Here is a 24,558-nt window from a genome sequence, read left to right on the forward strand (position 1 = left end):
TGTGTGAGCAGGGGAGGGGCACTTGTGAGTGAGAGGGAGAGAGAGAATCCCAAGCAGGCTCCACACTGTCAGCTTGGAGCCTGATGCAGGGCTCGAACTCACGAACCCAGAGATCATGACCTGCGCTGAAATCAAGAGTTCGACTTTCAACCGACTGAGCCAGCTGGGCGTCCCAGAGTGTAATTCAGCACCTTAAATGGTGCATGGTATTCCGCAGTGTGCTCTCACCAGCTTATCCTTTCCTCTAGAGATAGACATCTAGGTTGGTTCCAGCACAACGGTCTGTGGAGCAAGCTTGAACGAGTCCCCGTATGGAAGTGTAAGAGAGTTTCTCTGAACTGTATGATCCTAGATATGCTCATGTTTAATTATGATGCAGTCAAACCCATCAGGTGCCTTTTGATTCTTCTGTAATAAGCTCTTTACTCCGAGATCATGAAAAAAAGTTATCCTGCATTTTCTTTCACTTGCTTTTATACCTTTACCCTCTGCAGGTAAGGTTTCAGTGACGGCAAGGTCTCTTGTACTCCTCACTGACACTTTCCCAGTAACAAGAAAAGCCTTTCACACATAGTTGATGTTCAATAAATATTTCTCAAGTGAAGGATGAATCCAGGGTGAACCTCTGTCCATGGTAAGAGGTATTTCCAACTTTGTATTTCTCCATATAGATTGGAGTAGTTTTCCCATTTCAACCTACTTAATAGTTAATGTCCCCTCTGATTTACAGTTCCTCCTTTATCCAAATGGTTCCAATGTTCTAATCTTATTGTCTGGTAGGATAGGCACCCTTTTATTTTTCAAACCGACTGAGTTATCTGTGGACCTTGGTTCCTCCATATACATTTAAGGATAAATATGTTACATTGCTCAAAACATCTTGATGGAATTTTGAGTGAATTTGCAAAGAGTTTGTAATTAGGGAAAACAGACATTCTTGTAATGCTGTCCCATGCATAAACATGCTATGTCAATTTACTCAGGTCATTTTTTTTTTTTTTTTTTAAATTTAAGTAGGCTTCATGCCCAGCGCAGAGCCCAATGTGGGGCTTGAGCTCATGACCCTGGGATCATGACCTGAGCTGAGATCAAGAGTTGGACACTTCACTATATGCTAACTTGGATGTAAATTTAAAAAATAAATAAAATGGTAAAAAAAGAAAAAAAAGTTGGACATTTAACTAACCAAGCCACCCAGGTGCGCTGTCTTTTTTGTTCTTTAATGGAATCACAAATTTTCACTAGAGAAGTCTTGTACATTCTGTTAGATTAATTCCCAATTGTTTTTAGTTGTTACATATTCTCTTTTATTTTATTACATTTCTAGTAGCCTATGGCAGTGGAAAAATGTTTACTCTCTTGTTGGGATCTACTGGTCTACCTGTTGATCCTACTGTAAATCAAATTGTAAATTCTATGTAAATGATTTTGTCGGCTGTAAATAACACCACTCTGTTCTGTTTCCACACTTGTGAATCTACTTATTTTCTATGTTTCCGTGCTGAAATCTCGAGTATTCACTAAACAGTAATCACAAAAGGGGTCATTCTTGTGTGGGTCCCAGCACTGCATGGAAAGTTTAGAAACTTTCTCCATTTCGCCAACACGTTTGCTGTTTTCATCAGAAATGTTTTGAGATCTGTTAAGTGATTTCTGCATCTACCGAAATTGTCACATTCCTTTTATCTTCATTCCATGAGAGGTAAATTATTGTAATAAAATTGCTGAGATGATCCCATCCTTTCATTGCTTCCCTTGACCATGCTGTATTATTTTCAATAAACTGTTGAACTTGGTAAGTGAATACTTCATTTAAGAGTTTTGCATTAAAGGGACGCCTGGGTGGCTCAGTTGGTAAGCGTCCAACTCTTGATTTTGGCTCAGGTCATGATCTCACTGTTTTCTGAGATGGAGCCTCCTCTCGTGGATCTTCGCATTGACTGTGCTGAGTCCAAGCTGGGGAGGGACAGAAGGAGAGAGAGAATCTGAAGTAGGCTTGGGCTCCAAGCTGTCAGCCCAGAGCCCAATGTGGGGCTCAAACTCAGGAACCATGAGATCATAACCTGAGCTGATGTCAGATGCTTAACCAACTGACATAACCACCCAGATGCCCCAGTCTGGCCATTGATTATGTGTATGTGTGTGTGTGTACACTGGCTTATTTCCACATTTTGTAATAAATACATATAAGGCCATTATTTTAGCTCATGGTACTATTTTAGAAGTATCCCACAAATTTTAACATGAATAGTATTTATTGCTGTGTAGGTCAAAGTAGTTTTAATTTCTATCAAAATGTCCTCTTCAATCCAAGGACAATTTAGTAGTTTGTTATTGTTTTTACACATATATTTTAGCTTTTATTTTTGTGTCAATTCCAAACTGTAAAGCATTAAGAGTTCAATAACACGGTTTGACTTGATTTCTGATGCTTCCGTGGTGAACATTCTGTGAATATTTCATTTGTTTGAGAATTGTTTTTCCTTGTCATTTTGAAGTTCATTCTCGTGACCCATCCCATGTATTCAAGATTATGAATCATGCCAAACAAATATTTTATAGAAACTAATTACAATAGTTGGTATACAGATTGGCCCCCCCAGTTTTGCCATACCTGTTTTAACTATGTTAGTGGTATATTTTTAGGTGTATATCTTTTCATAATTATTTTATAATCCTCTTAATCTATTTCTTTTATATGAAGTGCTTCTCTTGGTCTCTTAGGATTTTTTTTTTTTGCCTTTAATTATATTTTGCTTCATATTAAAATTGCTGTCCTGGCTTTCTTTTCATTCATACTTTCCTAGTATATAATTTCCCATCCCTTTGTTTACAAGTTTTCTCATATCTTTTGTGTTAACTCTGTCTTCTGTAAACAAAATGTTGCCGGATCTAATTTTTCCCCAAGATTGTCTCCTTTTGTTTGGCAAGGTCAATACACTTACATTTATTACAATTTGTCTATTGGAATCCATTTCTGCCATTGTTATGAGATGAATGTTTATGTCCTTCAGTCCCCACATATGTCGAAGCTCTAATCCCCAAAGTGACTAAAAAAAATTTTTTTAATGTTTATTTTTGACATAGAGCACGAGCAGGGAGGGTCAGAGAGAGAGGGAGACACAGAATCCAAAGCAGGCTCCAGGCTCTGAGCTGTCAGCACAGAGCCCCACACGGGGCTCGAACTCATGGACCGTGAGATCATGACCTGAGCCGAAGTTGGATGCCCTACTGACTGAGCCACCCAGATGCCCCTCTAATCCCCAATGTGGTTTAGAGGTGGGGCATTTGGGAGGTAATTGGGTTGAGAGGAGGCCATGAGGGTGGCCCTAATCCCTCTCATGATGGGATTAGGGCTTTTAGGAGAAGACACGACAGAGTGCTCTCTCCATGTGTAAGTGCCAAGAAAGGCTTTGTGAAGACACAGTAAGAAGGTGGCTGTTTGCACTGCTGGCAGTGACCGTCACCACATACCGAATCTGGGACACCTGACTTAGGACTTCCCATCCTCTGGAACAGTGAGAAATAGATTCTAATGCAATGTTTGTTGTTTAAACCACCCAACCCAGGGGCACCTGGGTGGCTCAGTCGGTTAAGCCTCCGACTTCAGCTCAGGTCATGATCTCGCGGTTTGTGGGTTCAGGCCCCGCATCAGACTCTGTGATGACAGCTCGGAGCCTGGAGCCTGCCTCCTATTCTGGGTCTCCCTCTCTCTCTGCCCCTCCCCGACTCATGCTGTGTGTGTGTGTGTGTGTGTGTGCCTCAAAAATAAACATTAAAAAAAAATTTAACCACCCAATCTACGGTGTTTTGTTATAGCTGCCTGAACTAAGATAGAAATCTTATTAGCCTTTATATTGACTATGCATTTTGTTTCCTCCCTACCTCTCTTCTGCTTTCTAGTGAATAGATCACATTTACCTGTGTACCTTGAAGGCTCTATTTAAAAAAAAAAAATTTTTTTTAACGTTTATTTCTTTTTGAGACAGAGAGAGACAGCATGACTGGGGGAGGGGCAGAGAGAGAGGGAGACACAGAATCTGAAGCAGGCTCCAGGCTCCGAGCCGTCAGCCCAGAGCCCGACGCGGGGCTCGAACTCACGGACTGCGAGATCATGACCTGAGCTGAAGTCAGACGTTTAACCGACTGAGCCACCCAGGCGTCCCGGCTCTATTTTTTTAAAAGACAGTTTTTGGTAGTCACCCCTACCTTATAAAGATGTGTATTTTTGCTTTTCTCTACAATATTTAAGATAGATCAATTGTTATAATTAAGCATACTCTCATTTCACTTCTGTTACCATCATCACTCTTACTTATCTTGCTTTCTGATGTTATCTAAAATTTGAATTATTATCTATTCCTTTTGGGTCCTTCATCATTTAAATAAACTATAGAGTTAATTTCTCATCCTTACTTCCTATACATTTCCAAACTCATAGCAGTCTCCGGAGTTTATTACTTTTCTTACTAGAATATTTCCTCCAAGGGTATTTGCAAAGAGGGTCTTTGAGTAGCAAACCTTTTACAGCCTCACATACCTACAGCTTCCTTTTATGTCCGTTTAAACAATAGTTGAGCTGAACGTACAATATAGGCTTAAGGTGATTTTCTTTCAACAACATAAAAATGTTAAGCCATTATCATTTTGTATCCAGGATTCTTATTGACATGTCTAATGTCAATCTGATTCTCTTTATTATCTGATTGTTTTTTTTTTTTTCCTGGAAACTTTAAAGGTGGTCTGTCTTTTTTTTTTAAATTTTTTTTCAACTTTTTTTTTTTGGGGGGGGGGACAGAGAGACAGAGCATGAACGGGGGAGGGGCAGAGAGAGAGGGAGACACAGAATCGGAAACAGGCTCCAGGCTCCGAGCCATCAGCCCAGAGCCCGACGCGGGGCTCAAACTCACGGACCGCGAGATCGTGACCTGGCTGAAGTCGGACGCTTCACCAACTGCACCACCCAGGCGCCCCAAAGGTGGTCTGTCTTTATGATCTTAAATTTCACAGTAATGTGTCTGAATATAAGTTTTTCCTTTATCCTGTTTGAAAGTCCATATGCCATTTTATTCTCAAAGTTTTTTTTTAATGTTTTATTGAGAGAGAGAGAGAGAGAAGGTGAGGGGCAGAGACAGGGAGACACGGAATCCGAAGCAGGCTCCAGGCTCTGAGCTGTCAGCACAGAGCCCAACGTGAGGCTTGAACTCACAAACTGCGAAATCATGACCTGAGCCGAATAGGACGCTTACCCGACAAGCCACACAGGCGACCACTTCATCTTTCTATACTTTTGGAAATTATTCTTTTTTTCCAAGATAACCTCCCCTTTATCTTCTCTCGCCTACTGGAATTTAGTTAAGAAGTGTCCTCTATTTTTTCCCTGCATTCTATTTGTTGATGTTAGGAAATGATCTGAGGAACATGAAAAGCCTCTCTAAAACGGATATAGTGCTTTTCTCATAGTTAGCAGTAGCACGAAAAGTTGCTCTTTGCAGAAATTAGTTACCAGAAACTGCAATGGCTAAAGTCAGCCACAAGAGAGCAGACAATCACCAAGAAAACAAAGTGCGTGCGTGTGTGTGTGTGTGTGTGTGTGTGTGTGTGTGTGTTTTAAAAAAAGCACCGCGAGGAACCATCATAGCTATAATGAAACATTGCTCGGAATAATACTCACCTCTCCTTTGGATGTTTAATCTCCAGTGTCGATAAGAGGATTAGTGTACGAGCCAGGTTCCCCGCTGGCATTTGAAACGCAGTAGAAACACTATTGTCACTCCTGCCTGGGGCTGAACTTCTTACAAATCATAGAGCAGATTCATACCAAAACCCTCGTGAATCAATGTTCTCAAGAGGCAGGACGGTCAGCTCTGTCGCTCATGGGCAGAGTGACTTGGGGCAGGTGGCTGAAACTCCCTTAGCCTCCGGTCAGCCGCGCCTAGAAAACGGAGGGATCATTCTCACTGCATAAGGTCTCGTGGGGAATCAGAGACCACGCCAGCATAGGTGAACCTTGAAACAGTAGAGCCTTTGCTCTTTCCTCTTCTGTGCAACGAGGGGGGTTGGTGAATGGGTCTCTAAATTCCTATCCTACACAAACATTCAGTGTTTAATGAAAATGCATTCGCCCCTGGAAAAGGTCCAAGTCAAAAAGACATTTCTGGGCCATGACCATTTCCTGAGAGTTTTTACCACGCTGGTGTGATGGAAACAGAGAAGAGCCATGTGGTGAGGAAGACGCCTGCTCCTCGGGTCTAGAGACCCAGGCCTCCGGGTCCTGTGCTGCCCATTCTCTGCCCCAAGTCTCAGGCTCTGCTTTGTCTCCGCCCCTAACCTCAGTTTACCCATCTGTGAGATGGGGCTGAAATAACGACGCCACGAGACGTGAGGATTCACGAGATCATGTGTGTGAATCTCTCTGAACGCAGTAAGAAGCTCTGTGTCCGAGGGATGGGCTTCATTGGACTTCCCAGCGGGTTCTTGAGAGACACACATGAGACAATGGATGCCAACTGATGAGCACAATTCCTGGAATGCGCGGGAACTTCAGAAACGTAGTAATACAGCTCCAGTAGCAAAGGCCGCAGTGGTAAAGCAGAAGTATTGAGAACTGGAATGGGATGCAGCGGCTGGAGAAGCGGCCGCGGGAGCCGGGCAGGCGCCTGGCATCGAAGTGTGACCCTTCTTACATTAGGCAGGACGCAGCGCCGGCTTCTGCTGCCTCTGTGACAAGGTGGCACCTGTCCAGGGAACTGAATTAATGGAGGCTCCGGCTGGAGACAAATGGCCCACACACTGGCCCATTAATCATCCTCCACTTTGAGAGTGGCCCTCCCTCGATCCTCTGAAGCCGGTGGTCAGGTGCAGAGACTGCGTGCGGGTAGGGGGCCCCGAGGAAGGGGCTGAAAGCCGTGGCGTTGGTCTAGGCCAGGCCTCAGAGAAAGCCTGGTCTAGTCCGTTCCACGCAATTTAGCACTAGATTGCGTGTGTGTGACATATGTATAAAATTTCCCGAAATAAGTGAGAAGTTCTTTGACTTCAGCTCACAGCACATCTCTATCGAGCTCCTGAGATGAGCCAGGGGCCGGGCTGCGGACTGAGGCGTTAGAGGTGAACGTGGCGTGGCCCCCGCCCTCGAGCTCAGGGACCCGCGGGAGACCGGGCGGGAGCTCCGTTCCACGTCACTCGTGCCACGGGTGGTGCAGAGGCGGCTGGGGGTGGCGAGCGGGAAGGACTCCCGGTGGGGGAAGGGATGCCTGAGCCGAAACGTGAAAAGACAGCCTGGCCAAGTCAGAGGAAAGAGAAAGGCAGGCAGACAGACAGCCCTGAACAAAAAAGTCATGGAAGCGATCCTGAGAAGTTTGGGGACTGGGGTATGGAGCGCGGCGGCAGTAGCCGGAGAGGCAGCTGGCAAGGTGGGCAGGGCTGGGGGTGATCTCGCGACCCCGCCTCAGACCCCGGCCACAGTGTCCAGCACGCACATCACTGCGGGGTGATGAGCAAGGTGTTGGCGAGAGATGGGGCTGGCGGCTGCAAACCGCAGCCTCAACCTCCGGCTTTTCTCACACGTGGGATCACTTCCCAGGCGGCCTACACGCCCTGGCCGGAAGCCCCAGCGCCTGGAAAACGGCAGACCTCGGCCCGGTTTAGAGAAAATTCACCAGGTCTGCTGCAAAGACCATCTGACAGTTCTTGACACAGAGGACCCAGCACTTAGAATGGAGCAAGGAAGACTGAAACAGAATTTACCAGATCACCTGGAGGATGCTGGGAAGCTAGTCCAAGATGGGTAGTCCAGACTCGTTCCGAGCTTTCCTATCCAGCAACCGGTGGGTCCACTGGGGGCTCAGGATGTGGAGGGAGCTCAAGCACTGGCTGAAGCTGCATGCCAGTCACAGGAACGATGGAGTTCACTTCCCTCCATCTCAAAAGGCCAGGCTGCTCCTCCACGGGCCTCACGGTGGTCTGGACCAACCTGAACCCTCGCAGGGAACCACAGGGAACACTTTTTTTTAAATGTTTATTAATTTTTTGAGAGACGGCACATGAGCAGGGGAGGGGCAGAGAGAGACACACAGAATCTGAAGCGGGCTCCAGGTTCCCAGCTGTCAGCATAGAGCCTGACATGGGGCTCGAACCAACAAACCACGAGATCATGACCTGAGCTGAAGTCAGATGCTTCACTGACTGAGCCACCCAGGCGGCCCCAGAGAACATCTTTTAAGTTGCCATGACTTAGCCCATGAAGGGGGGGCAGACACACCAGACCAACAGGAGTTGCTCAAGAAACAGGAACCCAGAAAGCATCAGGTGGTAAACGTGGCAGGTGCTTTAAGGAAGAAGGTAGCAAGTGGCACCGAGAGCTTCTAGAAGGTTTAAAGAGCAGAAGCAAAAAAAACCAAAAAACAAAACAAGTTGCAACTTGTTGGGAGGTTGCTCTTTGTTTTGTTTTCCTTTCTGGCCTATCGCAAGGAGAAAATGCTGGCAGTTTCCTACTCTAACGGCCCGGTTCCTCGGGCACCTTCCACGAGAGAGCAAGCAGCCTGGGGTTGGTCTTTAAACATCTTGAGCTCGCCTCCCTGTCTGTGCAGCCTATAACCAAGGGGTTCGCTTCGTGGGACAGGCCTACTCCTGGCTCCCTGGAGTTGGACCATTTATCATGGCAGCAGCTGGAGATAAGCTGGACACAAAGAGGGTTTGTCTCTGAGGAGGGACGAGCCCTAGATACCAACGCGGAGGAATTTTCTCATTAGCAGGAAGTCAGTGGTGGGGACTGTGGGCTTTCACGGGGTGCCCCAGTGCAAACGGCAGCAGGGAGGGGGAGCGGGCTGGGGGGGTAAAGTACTCAGAGATGCTTTCACTGAACTTAAAGTTTCCAGAGTGGATTTCCTTGGGAGAGAGAAAAGACATGAAATGCCATCTGCACTTAGGACACGGTCAGGGGGAGGCGGGATTCATCTACCAGGCTGTATTTCTTTGTGCAGACTTAATTATGTGTTCCCACTCGCAGGGGGGCCGCCGTGGGGGCTCCGCATGGGGCATCCCAAATGCTGCTTGTTGAGTGAAGCCCAGGGGACCCTGAGGGCCAAGAGCTCAAAGATAAACCATTGCTGAGTCATCAGCAGCCGCTGGCCGGGCTGGGACTCTCTGCAGTGGTCGAGACAGGGAGTCAAAGCACAGAGAGTTCTAGAACACTCCCAGGATTCACGGACTTGAAAGGGATGCCAAAGCCTGGGAGCAAACTGAACGAGAAGGAGTCCTCGGAGTTTGGAGCAGCATCTGAGGCACAGTCCTCGATTAGCTAATTCCATTAATTCTGAATACCAACTGGGGTTCTCCCGCCAGCACGCGCCCAGACTTCAGGAATGAAGCGGGTTCTGAATGGCCTCTGATTTGTTCGTTTTCTTCTGCAATTATTGCAAGATCAAGCTCGGAGGAGAAACACTTCCAGGTGAAGTTAATTGCCTCCCACGACCCACCCCCTCCCCCATTTGGTGCTTCTGTTGTATTTTGATATCCTGCTAATGTAGCCTGTTAGGAGGGACAGGCCCATGGCGTCCTCACCCACTGCCCACACGGAGAGGGAAAACCAGGCACCCCTCTCCCACCACGTCACCACTGTGCACCAGACGGCTCTCAGCTCACGCAGGGGGACTTGGTCACGTTGTCTGAGCACATGCATCTCTGCACCTCACTCTCTAGACCATCAATCAGCTCAGCTCAGAGAACAGCCTTAGGAGGGACCTGTGCACATCCATTTTTACACTTAAAAGTTTCAAGAAAATTTTATGCTGCCCCTTTTCCTATTTGATCTTTGCCAAAAATAACTACCCCGCATAATAGCGGAAAAGAAAGGCGCATCAACGGCACATTTCACACCTGAATGCCCGAGGAGGCCAACCCCGGAGCCATCCAATGGGAAAAGTTGCCTGAAGAATAGTCATTGGAGCTTACACTTGAAGAAAAGGTTGCTATTGTAAGTATTTTCAATGCCTTTATTTTATTTTATTTTTTTGCTTTTTTCCCCCAGGCATAGAATGGGCTGGGTTGGTTTTCGTGTTTCTCCTGCCTCCCCAGGACAGTGCTCTGTGCCCACTGCAGAGCGAGCAGGCAACCTGAGAGCACCGTCTTTTCACCCATCTCGAGACACGGAGTGGAATTCAAGATGGAAAAGGCTGGAGCCTCCTGCCCCAGACATTTCTGATGTGGAGCCCGGGACCCCGCATGCTGTCAAATCCAACCACTGGGCCTGGTCGTGGGGGCAAAGGACAGAGCTGGGCGGGAAGGCGCTGACCTCCCCCCCTTTAAAAACGTGTCTGGCTGCTGTGAACAGACTGAAGGCCTTTTTCTCCCCCCTCCCGTCTGTTCTCGCTTCCTCCCTTTTAAAGTGGTTAGAGGTCTGGTGGGTTCTCAGCTGTGAGAGTCCTCTGGGTCCCTGGGCCCGACACCGGCCTTGGGGGAGCAAGGCTTCCGGCCAGCGCCGCTCCCAGCCACGTTCTCTAAGCAAGCCAGAGCCAAGCTCGCCCCAATGTGGGAAGTACCTCCGTCCGCAGCTCTGGGTAGTTGACTGACATCTGCTGATGGTGACTCTGAGAACCTGACCGCAGATCTGGTCCCTCTGAAGGCCTGTGGGTGTGCAGGCCTCGGTGTCCCCTCCTCGGTGGAAGAGGGCCATAGACCCCAGGTCAAGTCCATGCCTGGAGGACAATCCAGGGGTCCACTCGCATTGCCTCCTGAGGAGGAGGGGGCTTGCCCACGCATGTCATGTTGAAGCCCCTGAAACAGCCACAGGTCAGGTGGGAAGGGGGACGCTTAGCAGCCAGCCAGTTAGGGGAGCACATGACAGCCCCCGAGGGCCCCAGGTGGGAGGTCGGCCAGCATCAACAACCCCCCCCCAACCTCACCTCCCCAGGGCAGGCTCATAACCCTAAATGCCAAAGCTCTCCACCCAACAAGCGAGCCTCGAGAAGACCAACCACTTCCCATCAGTCTGGAGAAACCAAAAGAAACCAGCAAAACCGAACCCGATCATTTTATTCTGCAGTTTCCTTCTACCGGAAAACTACTAAAAATATAAATATAAAATATCTAGAAAACACTCAGAATAGATCTATAATCTTCTTCCTCTCCCAGACTGGGGCCGACCTCTTTGCTCTTTCAAAGTCGATGGATCCCATGCGTGTCTGTCTTCAGACCATGCACGCACAGAACAGACGCGTTTCTCTCTGTGCAGGGGGATGTGCCACCCACCTGCCAGGTTCTGGAAGCTCACCTGTGATTTAGCAGGGGAAAGCTACGTGTTGACTACGGGGGTACAGTGGGGTTGGGGGAGTATCGGGGAGAGAAAAGACTCCGTGCCCCCAACTTCCTTATGCAGACATAGAAGACGGTCCTTCACTCTTGGTATCCTGCCCTTGAGTAACTGGGCCACCCAAGGGCCAAGCTCCCAGAGAAGCTCCCAGAGAAGCTGGGTGTGTGTGTGTGGGGGGGGTGCCGGTTGCCATGCTGTGATCACAGGAAGGTCAGGCTGTTGAGACAGACATGGGAAGCCAAATGGGGCTTTGGATGGAGAACTGGTCTTCGCCCAGGCCCTCAGCAGGATTGGAAGTTGCCCCTGCTGCTGTCCCGGGTGGCACTTAGCCCCTAGCACCGGGTAGTGTCTGCAGCACCTAGGACGGGATTTCAGGCTCGACCCCCCTCCCCCAGGTGGCAGCATCGCCTCGGCTGGAGGACAATGGCCAGGGTAGAGATCACAGAGAGGCCGAAGATCGGAGCCTTGTTTGGAAGCAGACATGAGTCCGGAGAACTCTGGGGTCATCCTGGCCGTGGCACGGGGACAAGCTGGTAGGGTTCCCGTGCTAACCCTGAATCTGAGGGCCAGGACCTCAGCAGTGGCCGGGTGGGGTGTGCAGAGCAAGGTGCCTAAGCCAGCCCGGGCCTGCAACCTCTGCACACACGGCTGCCCCCATCACCTGGCCGGGGCCACCCCGATCTCCGGAGGAGGAGCCCCAGAGCAAAAGGGCCTGCCAAGTTCCCCACCAGAGAAGCAAACCGAGCTTCCAGTACGGAGGCTCTCGTGGAGCTGTGTGAACTCCCAGCAAATGTGTTTCGGCTCTCTGCCCTCACCCCCTCCTGCTCTGTGTCTCGTGCAAAACTCCAAGCCATTCTGGGAAAACTCACAGGCCTCAAATGTGGTCCCGAGAACTTTTGAGCCTCAGGGTCAGGTTAGCACATCGTCGTGATGTTATTGGCGTTGAGCCAGGACCTAGACCTCCAGTCACTGCCCACTGCACCACGGCCCGCAGGGTGCCCGACATGTGCAGACCCTCGTGGGGGACACGAGGCTCCGCTATGAAAACGCAGCGAAGCCTTGCTTTCCAGAGCAACGAAAGACGGGGTGGGAAAGCTGTGGCAAGGTCGCAGTCGCTGCAGAAGGACGCAGGAAGGGCAACCAGCTTCCTGGCAGCCCCCCACCCGCCACCCGCAGGTTTCCAAGCCTACAGGAGTTAGCTTGGATGTTTCTCCTGGGGGGGTGGGCAGGAGGAGCTGGGTGATGGGAGGTGAGCACTGTGGGGGGCGGCGAGGGGGCAGCTGAACGATGGACAGAAGAGGGGAGGCAGCAGGAACCCTAGGGGGAAGACAGCCCGACAGTCTGTCAGGCCATGCTGCACCTGCCTTCGCCCGGGGAGCCGGCCACCCTGTTCAACAAATCTTCTCGCTGCAAAGGCCCCCAGGGCTGGGATCACCCGCCCCGCCCCGCTGACGGGGGCTCCTGGTGGGACAGAGGAACATAAAATGGGTAAAGCCAGGAGGGCACGATGAACCGGGTGAGTCCCTGACATAGATCCCAAAGGCAGGGAGCGAGAGGACCGTGCGGCATCGGGGCAGGGAAAGGCAGGGCGGAGGCCTCTCCAGGGAGACCTGGGCAACTTAGCAGAACACAGCGCCTCCTGCCCAGTGGAAGGTGGCTTTGTGCCTCGTTCCCAGTCTCCCTGGTCACTCTGGCTCTCGCACTCACCACGCCCAGACCCCAGAGCCGCATTATTTCAGGCTGTGGGTGCTCCCTCAAAGTCTTCTCTGTCCTCACCCTGTCTTCTCTGTGACTTCTGTTCTGGGTTCTCCTGGGGCCGGCTCCCTGGAGGCCAAGTTCCTGGGCCCTCCCCCCAAAGCAAGGTGCTAATCTGCTCAGCTGCTTCCTCTGCTTCCCCGGGGGCCCGCCTCGCCCTGTCCTCACACACAGCAAGGGGGGCCCTGGCCTTTCCTTCTGCGCACGGAGCCCACTAGCGGCTGGTCGCATGGCTTTCCCCAGCGCCTTCTCAGTGGTCAGCCCCGGGGGGCCTGGTGTGTCCCCCAACAGGGCAGGTGGAAAATGCCCTGACAACCCCTGGCGACAAGGCTGCGCCCAGGTCTCAGGTCCCCAAAGGGTAGAGGCGAGGGGACAACACACGGTCTTGGGACCAGGAGGAGCAGGGTGTGTGGCTTTCCAGGTCTGGGTCCGTCATCAGCCCAACCCATCAATTCTCCATTCGGCCCGATGCCCCCACCAGAGGCAGAAGAAACGAACCAGGGTGTGAAGGGAGAAGAGTGGGGGGGTGGGGTGGGCACAGGTGGCATGTGGGGGGCAGGCAGAGACCATTCCTGCAAGATCCTTCATCCCGGGCTGGTGGCCCTGCAGGCCAGTGGGAAGTCCGGGCTGCCTGGGAACAGCGATGCTCCCATCCCCCAGTGTGGCAGCTGGCCCCCGGTGGGGGGAGCTTCTAGAAAATGAGGCTCGGGAGCCACAGCCCAGCCCTTTAGCATCCGGCAGACAGAGGCTCTAACTAGGGTGACTCAGGGAGCCTGGCCCCGGATCGGCGCTCTGATCTCTGCACAAGGGGGCAAAGGGCACGCGGAGCGGGGGCAAGGGCCAAGGGGCACCAGGGACGGAGACGGCAGAGGGGAAGGGGGTGCCTGGCAGGGAGAAGGGGCCCTACTCAAAGGACAGCAGGTCTGGGTGCGGGCCCTCATTGTCAAGGCTGGAGGTCCGTGCCCGAGGCGGGGGGCCACTGTCCTCCGGCGGCTGGGCCAGGCGGACGGGGCTTAGGCTGCTCTTGAGGCCGTTCCTCTCGAGGAGGCCAGGGGAGGAGGCCCTTCTGCACTCAGTTATCTTCGGTTTGGGTTCGTCCTGGCTGTTCTGGTGGATTAGGTCGGGCACTGACAGGGAGACCTCTCCGTTGGGCAGAGCCTCGCCCCTCTCTGCCGTTTCCTCGGGAACGTTGGGCTGGGCGGTGGGAAGGGGTTCCCGGGGCTGCCCAGGAGGCAGCTCTGTCCCGTACTCCAGGCTGCTCAGGACTGGCTGCGGCGAGATCAGCATGTCCTGCGTGGTCTTCAGGGCACGAGGGGTTCGCTTCCTGGTAATGGGAGGCGGGGGGTCCAGCCGAGGGAACGCGTCCTGCAGTGCTGACCTGTGGGGTTGAGGCAACAAGCGCGTGTGCTTTAAGGATGGTGACGCCCCAAGCCCCCCAGCTGCCCAGTGGCTCCCCCACCCGGCACACACCTCCCTGCTCGGGCCCCATTCCCGGTGTGGTGTGTGGGTTGTGGCAGCCGACAGAGCTGGCCTTCCGCCCGTCACACCCCCGCTCAGTGCTCACAGCAGCAGAGTAGTGCCGCTGGGACCACAGGTGAACCGAGTCATGTCAGACCCCGTGTGATGAGCCCTACGAAGGACCTGCTGGGTCAGGAGCACAGCAGGTGTTTAAAACAAGGCCTGGGGGGAGCCTGGAGGGCTCAGCCGGTTAAGCATCCAGCTTTGGCTCAGGTCACGATCTCACAGTTCGTGGGTTCGAGCCCCGTGTCAGGCTCTGTGCTGAGAGCTCAGAGCCTGGGGCCTGCTTCAGATTCTGTGTCTCCCTCTACCCCTCCCCTGCATGCCCTCTGTCTCTCAAAAATAGACATTAAAAAAAATAAATAGCCTGGGTGGCTCAGTCGGTTAAGCGTCCGACTTTGGCTTAGGTCATGATCTCGTGGTCTGTGAGTTCGAGCCCCGTGTCGGGCCCTGTGCTGACAGCTTGGAGCTTGGAGCCTGTTTCAGATTCTGTGTCTCCCTCTCTCTGACCCTCCCCCATTCATGCTCTGTCTCTCTCTGTCTCAAAAATCAATAAACGTTAAAAAAAATTTTTTTTAATCAATCAATCAATCAATCAACCAATAAAGCAAGGCCTAGAAGGGGCGTGTGGGCATGAGAACAGGAGGCCCACCACAGCAGGCTTCTCCCTCGCCGGCCCCAATGGGTCGGTCCCACAGACACCCACTTTCCTCCACCATCATCGGCCGAGGCCGGGGCTCAAAGGTGTGGCTGGGTGTTAGAATCCACCTGGGCAGCTGCAGGCAACGCCTGGGTTCAAATTCCACTCTGCCCATCACTAACTTGGTAACCTTAAGCTCCTCACACTACCCCCCCCCCCCCCCCAACCTCAGTTACGTGCAAAGTGGTAACAATGGGATCTACCTCGCAAAGTCGCTGCAAGGGACAGGGAAGCGCGTAGCCGGGCGTCTGCTGACATGCGATGGGCGCTCAGGACGCCTTAGCTGCGGTGGGGTGGCAGTCAACAAGCAGGAGCATCGCCCCTGCCATTCCCCGCGTGACAACCTCATGTCCCCCGCAGACACGGGTTCGGCCTGGAGCTCTGCGAGCAAGCCTCCTGCGCTCACCTGTCAGCCTCCACGGCCCCGCCGTCCAGCCGCGCCCCCGCTGGCCTGTTGATCTCCATGGCGCCCGCACCGTCCAGGCTCGAGGGCTCTTTTCTCCGCAGGAAGTCGTTAACTTTGGCCCCCACGGCTCTGCCCAGGTTCTTGAGGTGCTGGCTGCCACCCACCCGGAGCCCCGGCCCCCCAGGCTCCGCAGACCCCGGGGCGGCAGAGCCGGGGGCCGTCAGCCTGGACAGGTGGGGGAGGGAGCAGCCGGGCTGCAGCTTTGGAGGAAGGGCCGCATTCAAGTTCTCGAACATGCTGTGGTCCACTGCAAACAGAGGGGAAGATGGGAACGGTGAGCGGAGGCACGCGGGGCTCTGGGCCACGTCACTCTGCTGCGTTCCCTGATCCCACGCCCACAGCTGTCCCTTCCCGAGGCTTTGGGGACATTCAAAAGAGCCGGCACACCCTTGAGCCTTCCGATACGGTTTTCTTGATGGGAAAGTCCATCCATCGCTAGAACTAGCCACTCTAGTTCTGCCCCACCCAGTTAATGAGGGGCAAGCTCTAGCCATAAACTTAGAACTTAAAGGTAACTTATCCCGTGAAACCTGCCTCCTTGACCCACGGCTTGACCCCTTACCTTGGGGTCACCGAGCCCTCTGAAGAAGAAATGATGGAAGTAATGAACTACGGTATTTGTATGTTGCTGTGAACACAAGCTGAGGGGACACAAGCATGGGGACAGACATAAGCATGGGGACAGACGCTGGAGGTCAGGCTCAAAGTGGAAGCCACCCGTGTTGCACATTTTCACGGTGGGAAACGGGCCTCCTTACTCCTGAGGAGGCACTGGGGACAATGGGCAGCTGCATGCTCAGATGCGCCGTGGGGACTCCGGCCGGGCTCACACCAAATGCGTACGAACTCGGGGCCAAGGAAGCCGGGGGAGCTTGACCGACACCCTCACGACAACCTGGAGGGGTGGTGGCAGGAATTCTATTTATACATGAGCAAGGTGGGGCTCCAAGTGATAAGTACCTGGCAGGCCCGAGGTCACGGGGCCGATTACTGGTGGGGTGGAACCAGAGCTCAGGTTTTCTCTCCCTTTCCGCCACCTCGCTCTGCCTGGGATCGTGGAACACACCTCACAGAAGGCCCTTCTCTCTGGGATCTTTGGTTCGAAAGCTTAACTCCAACCCACCGGGTTGTGAACATCTGGAGGGTGAAGGCCATGTCTCATTCACTTCCGTGTCCTGAACGGCTAGCCTGGTCTGGTATACAGTAGGTGCTCAATGAATATCCTGAGTTGAACTGCTAAACCCATTTTGCAGCTGGAGACTTACGGAGGCCGAGATCATAACTCCAAGGAATGGAGCTCAGGGCTGTAAGCCACATGGTCTACACTCTGGCAACAGGGACTCCTCCCCGACCTGGAGATCCAGCTCAATCCTCAAGGGAGCTCCAGATCCACCCCAGGGGCCTTGGAATCACGCGTGAGGTTTCTGTCCTTACCAACTGCTCCGTATATTCTGTCAATCTTGGGGAAGGAGAGGTTATACTTGATCACAGACTCCAATCTTCATCAACACCTCTAAAGGCCTATGTGTGCGGAGCCTTCCCAAGAGTAACTGAGGTCGGGGGGATGCTTTGTCTTCTGCTGAACTCGGCATAAAGTAGCTCTCTCTGCCCTGCACTGCGGAGTCCTGGGACAGGGGATGCAGGTCTCTTTACTGTGCTTTCAGCAGCCGTATCCCTTCCGTAACTACCTAGGGAAGCCCTATTGTAAAGGTCTTTGGGCGGCACAGGAAGCGGGGGACGAGGGGTGGATGAATCCCCCCAGTGTGCTTATCTACCGCACACACAGGGAAAGCACCACTTCGGGGGCCGTGAAGAGCTGGGTGGGGACAACCCTGGGGGCCGGGGCACAGAGCTGACAGGTTCAGGCTGCCTGGTCTCCAGGTGTAGACACGTCACACTAGCAAGAGCTCCAGCAGGACCCACAAGGGGGTTATCAGCTCCTGACTCTCCTCCTAAAGGCGTTATCTTGCCATGTCACCTGCTTTCGCATAACTTGCCTATCACATCCCGCACCCTCCTAATTTTTCTTTGATCGTAACATCTGTGAGCTCAGAGTAGCCCTTGGAAATGAAAGCATTTGACTCTTTTCCCCCAAACTGGAAAGTATTTGGGCCACCACGAAACCAGGGCAAATGTTCAAGAGAGGTTCGCAGGGGAAGGAGATCCTGATCCCTCACCACTTCCTGGCTCAGATGTTTCCGTGGTGGTTTCCTTCTTGGTTTAAAGTGAACTTTTAGTGCAGACATGCTCATTTCTGAATGTGTAAGTACCAAAAACACCTGTCAAAGTGACTTGTAAACGGTGAGCTCCTCTTATTTTAAAAACACATTCTAATAAAACATAAATAGCTTCTGGATTAGGCACCGTTGTGGATTTTCTACACTTCCTGCTGTCTACCTTTTAGGACGCATGTACTGAATTCTTAAGAAATTTAAAGATAACCCATCATTTGGTCTCTTTACAATGCTCTAAGTCTTTCTGGCCAACACACCTTGTCTCTATGATAAAACGGTCAGCTCTTGGAGGGGATGGAACATCTTGACTTTTATTTCTACAATGCTCAGCATGGAACCTGGCATGAGTCGGCATTTAAGAAGTTGGTTTCATTGAACTGGCTTTTTCTACGAATACTTAAAAAACCGACCACATTATGGGCAGACATTGTAGAGAAACTGCTCCTGGGACTTTTTCCATTTACAAAAGCCACTCAAGACCCTCTCTCGAGGTCAGTCCGGGAGCAACCGCCCTTCTGTCTGAGGTGGGATTCTGGCTGGGGGCTTCCTGCATTTCCAGACCTGAAGGACGTGCAACGAGCCCCCTTCCTGCTGATGGCACCGATGACCCCCATGCTCTGTCCCTCCCTTTGGACCAGAGGCTTGGTGGTTCAGAACCTAATGGAGATGGTTGAAAGGTGATAGGATCCCGACCCGGTGGCCCGCCCAACAGCACCCCCAACATGCACACATCCAAGCAGAGGGAGACACCTGTGACGTGGGTCATCTGTAAGAAAGACGGTATCTTACCTGTCCGAGAAAGGGGCTCGGAAAGCAGGTGGGAAACAAACAAGAGAGAGACACATTTTATGTAGTGACCGACCACTTTGGGAGTGTCACCTCCTGCCTGGGGGCCACCAGCAACAACATACCAAGAGGGTATAGCGTGCAAGACAGAGGCCCTGCTGTCAGGATTACAACCAACCCTGGGCGACCAGGTTCCCATGACCTTCTCAATAACCAAACCAAGAGAGTCCTGTTTTTAAAAACTCTACAAACAAGCACTGACACAGTCTCCCACGGGCACCCCAATATTTTGAGCCCCCTTTTCAGGAAGTCTGTCAGAAGTTCCCAGCTGGCAGTGGGAAGAATTCAATGACCCACCGCAGGAGGAAGTTCAAAGTCTTCTGGACCCCTACGTGCATCGCTCATTACTATGCTGTCCCACCTCCGCACATAAGTCACCAGGTTTTCGACCAGGAAGACGTCCATCCATTCCAACTGTCTAAGTTAACAAAACAGGAAAACACGGTGGCCGGGAGGCGTGCCTAACACCGCACAGGGAGCGAACGGCAGAGCGGGGATAAGGACTCACCCACACCGACTCCCAGGACCCCGTGATTTTTTCTCTGCACCACGAGGGCCAAATCAAATCGCCGATACCCTCAAAGCCGCCAAAGGCCAGGGCGTCAGTGACACTCCAACTCGTTCTAAGCTTTCCAACCAGGCTCCGAGGTGGGCGGGCAAGGAAATCAGCTTCTCCACACTGTCCCACCAGGTTTCAGCGCTCCGGAGGAACACCAGCAAGACGACAACTCCGGGCCCTCCTACACAGACGCTTACTCACACGCCCGCTTGCTCCGCACGCTGCAAGGGGAGGCTGCCGCGGCTCACAGACCAGACCAGATCTTTCCACGCTGCACAAGCACACACATTTAGATCCAATACGCCGATGTACCTAGTCTGCACCTGTTGTGACGATTAGCATGGAGCATTCTCACCTTTCACCCTTCCCCCACTTCCCTCCAGCGCTAGGTTGTCACAGGAGAGGGTAGCAGGGACACAGAGGCAACCTTGTTACTCTGGAGTTCAGTGTCACCAGGAAAAAGGCTTATAATGGTGTTAAGCCACCCATTTGCTGAAAACAGCACCAACCATTTAAAGCATTATCTGGTCCCGGCTCTTGGGACGGACACACTGAAGTATTTCGACACAAAGGGACAGGACGCTTGTAACTTACCTTCAAATAGTTCAGAAAACACAGCATGCTGGGGGCCGGGGCGGCGGGGGGTGGGGGTGGGGTGGAATTGATAAAGCAAATGCAGTAAAATGTTAACAACAGGCAAATCTGGATACAGAATGTATGGGTGCTCTTCATACTAATTTTATTTTTGCAGTTTTTTCTAACTTTGCAACGATTTCCAAGGAAAATGTAAAAACCACACACCAAACTAAAAAACAGAAACAACAAAAACATCCGATGGCAGAGGTTAGGCAGGTGAAGGAAAGCAAGAAGTTTATCCAGAGAGGACAGAGGTCCCCAGAGCTGGGGGGGTGAGCAATGACACAAAAATGACACCAAAGATCTAAGTCAGGGGGCGGGGGGCTGTCAACAGATTATATCACCATCACATTTCTGCCATATGCTTCCTTCTCCCCTCCCCCACCCCCCGCCCCAGGTATCCTCAATCCAGGCCAGCCAACGAGGAATGACAAGTCAAAAGAAATCTTTACAGAACGTAATAGACGCTATCCATCTTTGAAAGGGATACCCTAGCTGGGGAGTGGAATCAGGTGACCTTGTGATGTCAACGGCACTCAGAATGTTTATCGTCTGGACAACCCAAACAGCCTCTTGGGAACAGGTGCATAATCTCCATTACCCTATGGTAGTCACAACATGGAGAACTTCTCACTCCTCAGCATCTCTGGACCTCGAATCTCTTCCTCTGCCCTGAGCGTGTTTCCTGACATTATGTCCTCACATGCCACCAGCTTGCCAGGTAAACTCCGGTGCCACTAGGGCCACAAAAATGTGGTTTTTCGGAAGCTTTTAATTGAGTCCTCCACCAGATCATGTTACAGGACTACGATTTAGTGAGACAGGCAAATTACACACGGGGAGAAAATAATTTTTCAAAATGCTGCATTCACGGTAAGTAGTCCCTGCCGTTTATTCGTTTCCGGCAAGGGAAGGATGGGGAAACATTTGTTCTCAAAAAATTCTTTTTCTTCTAGAATCTCAGGTGACAGTCTATGTAGGGTATGTGCCAGGTTCAGGCCTGTTTTGACAAGCTGGAGAAGACTCTCCAATCCATCAGTAGGAGCCTAAGAGGCAGGGTCACTGAGGACATCATGGAATAAACACGGACCTCTGAGGACTCACTCCTCACAGTGTGGTCTGTGGGGCATCCACGTGGGCATCACCTGGGCAGTTGTTAGAAATGCATTATTTCAGGCCGCCCCCAGGACTGCTGAGGCAGAGCCTCAGCCTGCCTCAGCATTTTGAGCCTCAGCCTGTGTGTTTAACAAGACCTCCGGGTGATCCCTGGAGAAGTGTGCACATTACAGCTTGAGGGGGCTGCTCTACAGAGGAGCTGGGTCTCCTCAGTATCCATATGCCGGGCAGAGGACCCTTAAAGGTTGGTTTCTCAAATGGAGCACAGATACCACTCTGAGATTTGAAGCAGGCTGGCTTATTATCAGGCGCTAGCAGCCATCCAGGGGCCACCCAAGCGCTCCCTGCCTACGGGTGAGAGAGGTTTCGTTCGGAGACACTGGCTTCTCATCATCAAAGGGACCATGTAACCTATGTGGGATATGGGGTCCATGACTAGACTCCCTCCCTTGGATCCTGGAGCGAGCCCAGAGGCTGGAATGCAGAACGAAGACAGACACGCAGGCAGGCAGGCAGGCAGGCAGGCAGACAGACGCGCACACACACACACACACACACACACACACACACACACACACGCACACACGCACGCACACACATGCACACAGAGCGAGCTGCAGGAAGGTCAGGAGAAAGGCGGGCCAGGCAGAAAGCTGTCCATCGGTCTGCATCTCAAATTCTCCTTTGGAGAGAATCTTCCCCAGATCAACAAAAATGCCCCATTTGGAATTCCCCGGGATGCCACCCAGAACAGTTCTGCCTATCTGGGTACAAAAGAGGGCATGGTTTCTCTTTGGCTTTGCGAGGTCATAGGGTCCCAAGGTGGAGCCTCTAGGTATGTCGGGGAGGGGGGTCACCAAGACGAGGACTTCCACGTCAGCTCACCAGAGTGTTTCTTCTGTAACCCAGACATCGCAAAGACCGCATTACTCACGGAGGCGCCCAGCCCAGCTCAGGCCCTGTCACCCCAGTACTTCGGCAGCGCTCTCCGGCATGGGGTGCAGAACATGGTTCTCTCTCCAGGTGAGGCCTTCTCCGCCCCGGCGGGCACACGGGAGAGGCTGGAGGGGCAAGGACTGCTGGAGGGCGCCTTTTCCCCTGTGGTCTCCTGCCTCGTCCTTCCTGGAGCGGACACCCCACAGGCCTGGAGGGGCCCCGCTTCTCCTCGCCTGCCTCTCACGCAGGGGTGGCACAGGGGCCTCGGCCTGCTCGGGTTGTTACGGGAAGACAGGTGTTGAGGCCGGAAAAATGGCCACAACCATGGGTGGTGGGAAACAGACTGCAGGAAGCCAGACGTCTGGCTGTTGGCTGAGCCCCCTGCCCGTCTCCTCGGAGGACGCAGAGGAAAGCTGTCTGCAGGGAGGGAGGCACCTGACAAATGTCAAGGCTTAGTGAATGAAGGCACTCTCCACCGCCCAGAGATCAAGCTGCCACTCGTGGAGCTGCGAGCGGCAGGAAGGAATGCCTTCAACGGCTACCCCCCACCCCACCCCCCCCGGGTGCCACCTGCTCTCCGAACAGCAGTCGGGGTGGGGGGGGGGGCGCCTGGGTGGCTCAGCCAGTCAAGTGCCCGACTCTTGGTTTTGGCTCAGGTCATAATCTCATTTTCTTGAGTTCGAGCCCCGCATCAGGCTCCCTGCTAACAGTACAGAACCTGCTTGGGATTCTCTCTCCACCCCCCCCCGCCCCCCACCTCTGCCTTTACCCTGCTCACTCTCAAAAATAAATACACTTCAAAAAAACAACAACAACTGCAGTCAAGGTGGGACACAGGCCACCCGACCCCAGGCCCGGCCTTCCTGCCTGTCTGCTTCTCCCGTGGCCTCTGGCCGCTCCGGGCCTCCCGCTCACACCCACCCCTGTCTTCCTCTGCAGACTGCCTTTTGGGGGACCCCCAGACCAGGGAGCCCCGGCGGGGCTGCACTGTCTACCGGCCCTGGTTCTCCCCTTACAGCTACTTCGTCTGCACGGACCAAGAGAGCCACCTGGAGGCCTACAGCTTCCCAGAGGTGCAGCGGGACAAGGGCAGGGGGGACGGCTGCCTGCCCGAGGACCCGGCTGAGAGCATCTGCTCGTCCTCTTCCTCCCAGGAGGACGCCTGGCCCCGGGAGGCCGCCAAGAAATCCGGGCACGGCCTGGCCTCCACGGACGGCGTCACGTCCCAGGACATCCTGAAGGCCGCCAGGTGGCACCCCGCCCAGCAGAGCGGCTACAAGTGCGCGGCCTGCTGCCGCATGTACCCCACGCTGCACTCCCTCAAGAGCCACATCAAGGGGGGCTTCCGGGAGGGCTTCAGCTGCAAGGTGTACTACCGCAAGCTCAAGACCCTCTGGGGCAAGGAGAAGGCGCGGCCGGGGGACAGGCTCTCCTCCCGCAGCTGCCAGGCCTTCAAGTAGGCCCGCGGGATGGTGAGCGGACGCCTCGGCGAAGAGGCGACGGAGCCTGTTTCCGCCTCCGGAGGGATGTCAATAAACCGACACAGGCCACGGCCTTCTGTCACGTCTGAGGTCGCCTGGTCCGCCTGCTCTCCTTCCCAGGGTCCCCGTCCCATTTCCCTGTGGCTAACGGTGGCTTAGCAACACCAGGCCCACCTCTCCACCCCTCGCCCCGCCCCTCTCCTCCTCAAGGTTGGGAAGAGCCTCTACAGGGTGCTTTTCAAAGTGAGGTGCCCAGATCCGCAGTGTCAGCATCCCCAGGGAATTTGCTAGGAATGAAATCTCAGGCCCGTCCCAGATGCACACAATCAGAAACTCCGGGGGTAGGCCAGCCATCTGTGCTCTGACCAGCCCTCCAGGTGATTCCAGTGGAGCTCAGGTATGAGAACACTGCCCTCAGATCCTGGCCCCCTTGCTGGTCCCCCGTGGTCAGTCAGTCCCTGCCCCACCCCCCCAAGAGGGGAGAGAGTTGCCCACCCTTTCCTGTTGGCACAGGGAAGCTTCCCCGGAAGGACTTCCGCACAGTCTGAAAGCTTCTCAGGTGTTCGAGCTCCTGAGGGGTAGAACCGGGGGGACACAGGCCCCCCTGCGTACGGACAGGTCAGGGTAGAGGCTCTCCCCTTGCCCTTCCGGTGATCATGTAGGAAGTTTTCCCGAAGCCTCACCTTCTGGTTCAGGAGAGCTGTCTCTGCTTAACCCTGTCCTGCGAAAATATCATTTGTGGTTCTTTTGAGAGAGGCTGGGCTCAAATCCCATCATGTCCCACACCGTGAGAACATTCCCCACCCGCTCTCCCCCGCCCCCCTTCTCGACCAACCCAGCCAGAGTCTAAGAGTGTACTTGAACCGTGGACTCCAGGGTCCCAGCCTGTCCACTCTGGGGTGGGTGGTCTCTCTAGGCAGGCCTGACATCACTCCTGGACCCCCCAGGGGAGAGACCAAAGGAGTCCTCACTCTGACTTCCTGTTTCCTTAAAGGGAAAGGCC

The 24,558-nt window shown here is 53.1% G+C and overlaps 2 protein-coding genes across 5 annotated transcripts in view; one reads left to right on the forward strand and one right to left on the reverse strand.

The window, feature by feature from the left end:
* Positions 1-11,114: 11,114 nt before the first annotated feature.
* The window catches only part of LOC122212473 (carboxyl-terminal PDZ ligand of neuronal nitric oxide synthase protein), a 284,789-nt gene continuing 271,345 nt past the window's right edge, over positions 11,115-24,558 (reverse strand). For both annotated transcript variants that reach the window (XM_042926470.1, XM_042926469.1), the window contains exons 11-12: positions 15,688-15,994; positions 11,115-14,441 (exon numbers count right to left, since the gene is read on the reverse strand). In XM_042926470.1, the coding sequence (XP_042782404.1) occupies positions 13,967-14,441; positions 15,688-15,994 (782 nt within the window). In that variant the 3' untranslated portion in view covers positions 11,115-13,966. The remainder of the gene's footprint in view (positions 14,442-15,687; positions 15,995-24,558) is intronic.
* SPATA46 (spermatogenesis associated 46) lies at positions 20,566-23,645 on the forward strand. Of its 3 annotated transcripts, XM_042926474.1 has the most exons (4): positions 20,566-20,743; positions 22,048-22,161; positions 23,014-23,147; positions 23,229-23,645. In XM_042926474.1, exons 1-4 carry the CDS (start codon positions 20,641-20,643, stop codon positions 23,532-23,534), a joined length of 657 nt encoding a protein of 218 aa, XP_042782408.1. In that variant the 5' UTR covers positions 20,566-20,640; the 3' UTR covers positions 23,535-23,645. The 3 variants fall into 3 exon arrangements, with proteins under 3 accessions (XP_042782408.1, XP_042782407.1, XP_042782406.1); XM_042926473.1 differs by having other exon boundaries at positions 23,014-23,645; XM_042926472.1 differs by lacking the exon at positions 20,566-20,743 and having other exon boundaries at positions 21,906-22,161; positions 23,014-23,645.

The sequence above is a fragment of the Panthera leo genome, chromosome F3, assembly GCF_018350215.1.
Source record: "Panthera leo isolate Ple1 chromosome F3, P.leo_Ple1_pat1.1, whole genome shotgun sequence".
NCBI classification, from domain to species: Eukaryota; Metazoa; Chordata; class Mammalia; order Carnivora; family Felidae; genus Panthera; species Panthera leo.

Excerpts from the sequence above, each read along its gene's own strand:
- SPATA46 (XM_042926472.1), top strand. The coding sequence starts at position 21,921 with ATGGTTTCTCTTTGGCTTTGCGAGGTCATAGGGTCCCAAGGTGGAGCC. Across the intron at positions 22,162-23,013 it reads GAACATGGTTCTCTCTCCAG|ACTGCCTTTTGGGGGACCCC; the intron begins GTGAGGCCTTCT and ends CTTCCTCTGCAG.